We start from the raw sequence: 5172 nt of genomic DNA, 5'->3' as shown, positions 1-5172 counted from the left end.
TTTAATTCCAAAAATGTAAAAGGTGTTTTGAAAAACACGTTGGTAAATGGCAACGTTTTAACCTTTATTTATTAAATGTTACAGTCCAAGTGTACATATAAATGCCTGGGTAATTTTGCAAAATGTGTTAAATATTTTATCTACACTTATTGTATAACTGTTGTTTTTTGCTGTAATTACATGGGATTGTAAATAAATTTTCCTCATGCCAGCTTGGTCAAGCTAGTTATTTAATGGACTTTAAAACTGCTTTCATAATAATGAGATGTTTATAGATTTAAGTCATGTTATTTATGTATTATAATCTATATAATTAAAATTAAAGCAAACATTTTGTCTAGCTAACGTTATCAATTTAAAATGAAATATTAATGAGCAGTACAGTAGATATAGAAATGAAACTGGGCTAAGTCTGGCGTGCTGCACAACGGGTCGAGTCCGGCTTGGATGCGGCAGTGTCGGTGAGTTACGGCCGTCGCATCTGGTCCGGTTGATTCGGCCCAGAATCTGAAAGTGAGTACACAGGCATCCAGGCCGGGTGCTGCAGATGGATCCCGGCCGATGGACAAGTCTCTAGCAGGTGAAAATTTAACTGAAAATGGCCCGAGTGAATGGAGAGGGATTGTGTATGAATAACAAATGGCAGCTTCTGTCCTGGGCTTCTAGGTGGGCAGTAGAGGCAGACATGAATATATGTTCCTCCTCTGCTGAACACCTTGTGACTTTTGGCAGGACATATGCAAAGCAAGACAGGTCTGGGAGTCTCTGCACAGCATGGGATCTGTCCAGACGCTGCTCAGCAGTGCTGCTGGAGGATGTGCTCTCTCCTCTCTGAAGAGGTGTTGCTGAAAATGGCCCGAGTGAATGGAGAGGGATTGTGTATGAATAACAAATGGCAGCTTCTGTCCTGGGCTTCTAGGTGGGCAGTAGAGGCAGACATGAATATATGTTCCTCCTCTGCTGAACACCTTGTGACTTTTGGCAGGACATATGCAAAGCAAGACAGGTCTGGGAGTCTCTGCACAGCATGGGATCTGTCCAGACGCTGCTCAGCAGTGCTGCTGGAGGATGTGCTCTCTCCTCTCTGAAGAGGTGTTGAGAAAAAAGGTGATTCAAGGGCTCTTTCTGTCACTTGCTTCAGAGAATAAGCCAAGTAGTGCTCTCTAACACTAGCACTCTATTTTATTTCTATTCTGTCTACCTGTTTTATTTATTATATTTTTTTAAAAACCTTGAACCTCTAACACTAGCTCTCTCTATTCTATTTCTATTCTATCTACTTTTCATTATTTTTATTTATTAAAAAAAATTATAATACTTGCTACGTGTGCTGCGTATTGTAATGTTGGTTTGATTGCTTCTATTGTCCTCATTTGTACGTCGCTTTCGATAAAAGTGTCTGCTAAATGATTACATGTAAATGTACATGTTTTCTCCTCTTAGCAAGCGCTTACATCAGGCTCTAAGGCTGGACTGATGACGTGACCGACACATTTCACTTATATTTATGGACTGTCTTCTGACAGGTCCGGCACAGGGCTTGTGGACAGAGCTGCTGACTTCTGTGTACTGATCAGAATATTTTATACATATTGTATGTATTATACAAGTTGTATATTATTATTATTATTTATTTTATTTTCCCCCCCAAATGTTGTCCCTGGCTATACATTTTTATGTTAGTGTTTTATGTCATGTATTTTCTTACTTAATAAGATAATTAACATTTTTAAATCAGTGTAAAACTGCACAGCCTTCATGTGTGACACCACAATAAGCAAACCTGTACAGATTAAAGAACATGAATGATGAACTGACACCAGCTGTGATAAACTAAATGTGAAAATGTTGTAAATTCAAATGTCATTCATACAGACAATAAAACAAACATATAAACATCATTAGAAATCTGTTTGCTGTCAGTTTTGACCCCCTCACATTCATTCCTTCATCTTCATCTTCCACACTGAGCTCTACATCATCAGCTCTCACACAGAAACACACAAACCTCCTCAGCTGCTTTAGTAAGTGTGTCTCACACACCTCTCCTGCTCACTGCCAGAAATGTGATTCTTTGAGATTTCACCCATTTTGTTACTTTGGTAAGAAAGCACATGCTAAAATCACAAATGTGATCATGTTTTTTTTTTTTTAAGTGCAGTGATTGTTTTGAGTGTTACTCACCGAGCTGATCTGGATTCTTTAACCACAGGTAACAGATTCTGAAGAACTTCATCTGCTGTATGTCGTGCTCCAATAAACTGTTTCAGATCAAACTCATCCATCTTCTGCTCTGATGTCAGTAACACATAAACCAGAGCGGACCACTGTGAAGTCCGTCTGTGTTAGAAGGCCTTGTAAAAGAGTCTGATTGCACTCCAGCGAGAAGCCCAGAAGGAAACGGAGAAAAAGGTCCAAATGTCCATTCTTACTCTGTAAAGCTTCATCCACAGCTCTCTGATGCAGCTCAAATAATGAATTATATTTCTTCCAGTTAAAATTTTGAGACAACAGACCCTGTTTGGTTTGGTCAAACACATTTCTCCTCTTGATTGTACAGGAGAGGTGCACATATAGAGCTGCTAGATGTTCCTGAAGGCTCAGATGAACAGAGCAGAAGACTTTCCCCTGATACAAGCCCAACTCCTCTCTGAAGATCTGAGTGCACAATCCTGAGTACACTGATGCTTCTGTCACATCAATGCCACACTCTCTCAGGTCTTCATCATAGAAGATCAGGTTTCCTTTCACAAGCTGCTGAAAAGCCAGTTTCCCCAGTTTGAAGATCATGACTTTATCTGTCACATTCTTCTTATAGTCCTTCTCATGTTTGATGTTGGTCTGAAGGATCAGGAAGTGTGTGTACATCTGAGTGAGAGTCTTGGGAATCTCTCCACTCTCTGCTTGACTCAACATCTTCTCTAGAACAGCGGCTGAGATCCAGCAGAAGACTGGGATGTGGCACATGATGAAGAGGCTCCTTGATGACTTCAGGTGTGAGATGATCCTGTTGGCCAGACTCTGATCACTGATTCTCTTCCTGAAGTATTCCTGCTTCTGTGGCTCATTGAAGCCTCGTACCTCTGTCACTCGATGGACACACTCAGAGGGGACGAGATCAGCTGCTGCTGGTCTGGAGGTGATCCAGATGAGAGCAGAGGGAAGCAGATTCCCCTCAATGAGGTTCATCAGCAGCACGTCCACTGAGGCTGATTCAGATATATTACACAGTTTCACTTTGCTCTTAAAATCCAGAGACAGACGGCACTCATCCAGACCATCAAAGATGAACAACACTTTATATTCTTCACTGGATATTTCTATTTCTTTAGTTTCGGGGAAAAAGAAATTAAGCAGATCTGAAAGACTGAGTGTTTTGTCCTTCATCAGGTTGATTTCTCTGAAAGGAAGTGGAAATATGAGCTGGATGTCCTGATTCTCTTTCCCTTCAGCCCAGTCCAGAATGAACTTCTGCACAGAGACGGTTTTTCCAATGCCAGCGACTCCCTTTGTCAGCACAGTTCTGATGGCTTTGTCTTGTCCAGGTAAAGCTCTAAAGATGTCATTGCATTTGATGGCTGTGTCCTCTGTTGCTGCTCTCCTGGATTGTGTCTCAATCTGTCTCACCTCATGCTCATTACTGATCTCTCCTCTCTCACTCTCTGTGATGTAGAGCTCTGTGTAGATCTCATTCAGCCGTTTTGGGTTTCTCTGCGTCGCTGTTCCCTCATTCAGACACGCAAACTTCTTCAGCAGATTTGATCTAAACGTGTTGAGGACTTCATGCCTGTAATATAAAAAGTTAATAAGCACAATGTCTTGTACATATTTTGTATCATGTTTTCAGATCATATCTTAATACCTGAGACCACACCGTGTATCTCTATTCTTGAAATGTACTCACCTAACTGTAGACATGTCACTCTTCATAGACACACAGCTGCACTCTGGTTCTGATTTCTTCTGATGAGCTGAACTAAAACAGAGAGAGAGATTGAAGTTCATCCTTTAAATGACTGTATGCAACAAATCAACTACACATTCAAGAGCACTTTATAGTCATTTCATACACTGTTTATACAAAAATTGTGAACTGAACTGATAATATATGACATTAAAAGTCACTGTCAACAGTTGAATTCATGTTCCCTGGCATTGTTTGTTGACTCATGCTGTGTTCAGAATGGCACACTAACCAGTCCTTCCAGGATTTTGCGATTGGAGAATTTAACACAAAATCAAACAAACTCTACATAATTCAGAGGACCTTGCAATTTTTCTAAACTGTCTCAGATTTCCCAGATTGATGTCATCGCAGCATCCCAGTTCGAATCGATCACTAAACTTCTGTTTGCGGTGTTGCTGTAAAGCGTGCATGCTCTCCAACACACACATACACACACACACACACACACACAGGAGCGCACATGCTCTGTGACGTCTTTTCTATCAACAGTTCAGTTTGTCAACACTGCCTAGAGGCTCACGCTTATGGGATGAAATTAGACTCAAAATGATTAATAGATGCATGCACAATTATCCATGTACTGCATACATTTTATACTTGTATCTTACTAACCACAAACAAATGCCTTTCAATTTGAGTCTGTGGAATTCTGGATTAAATGATTGTGCAGCAATTTGTACAAATACAGACATGTTTGCGAATAAAAATGTTCTGTTCTAAATTAATATATCATAACTTGCTCATGCAAAAAGGAATCCGTACATAAGTGGATCAGGTGACGCGTGCATTAATTGATGTCTAGTTCGAGTCGATCTTGTTCGGTTCATTTGGATTTTGAGACTTTTAATGTCGCAGTTTACAGCATTTCACGTCCCCCACACACACAACTACCAACGAACAAGGCCCAGTGCAATTCATTAATGTGTACACGATTTGAAAAAATCGCAAATGTGCGTCACTACACTGAAACAAATGCTTTTCAACCGGTGTCTGCATTAATGTGCAGCATTTTGTTCAAATAGAGACGTATTTGTGAATACAAATGTTATAGTTTGTATTAAAGTATCAAATTTTGTGCATGTAGCGATTAAAATGTGCATTTGTGGATCAGGAAAATGTGCATTTGTGGATCAGGCGACAAACGACAATTCATTCACGCCTCTGTGATTTGTTATAACAGTGTAATTCAGTACGCCTACAATGAT

The 5172-nt window shown here is 40.1% G+C and overlaps 1 protein-coding gene across 1 annotated transcript in view; it reads right to left on the bottom strand.

Annotated features, from left to right (window-relative positions):
- LOC107576424 (NACHT, LRR and PYD domains-containing protein 12-like) overlaps positions 1-5172 on the bottom strand; it is a gene marked incomplete at its 3' end in the record, with an annotated part of 14535 nt that overhangs the window by 6288 nt on the left and 3075 nt on the right. The window contains exons 3-5 of the mRNA XM_016262603.1: positions 3905-3976; positions 2359-3787; positions 2185-2327 (exon numbers count right to left, since the gene is read on the bottom strand). Coding sequence (XP_016118089.1) covers positions 2185-2327; positions 2359-3787; positions 3905-3976 — 1644 coding nt within the window. The remainder of the gene's footprint in view (positions 1-2184; positions 2328-2358; positions 3788-3904; positions 3977-5172) is intronic.

This window comes from Sinocyclocheilus grahami, unplaced genomic scaffold, assembly GCF_001515645.1.
Source record: "Sinocyclocheilus grahami isolate Dianchi unplaced genomic scaffold, SAMN03320097.WGS_v1.1 scaffold3664.1, whole genome shotgun sequence".
Taxonomy (NCBI): domain Eukaryota; kingdom Metazoa; phylum Chordata; class Actinopteri; order Cypriniformes; family Cyprinidae; genus Sinocyclocheilus; species Sinocyclocheilus grahami.
The sequence above is the reverse complement of the archived record's forward strand: the minus strand, read 5'-3'. Positions and strand labels throughout refer to the sequence as shown.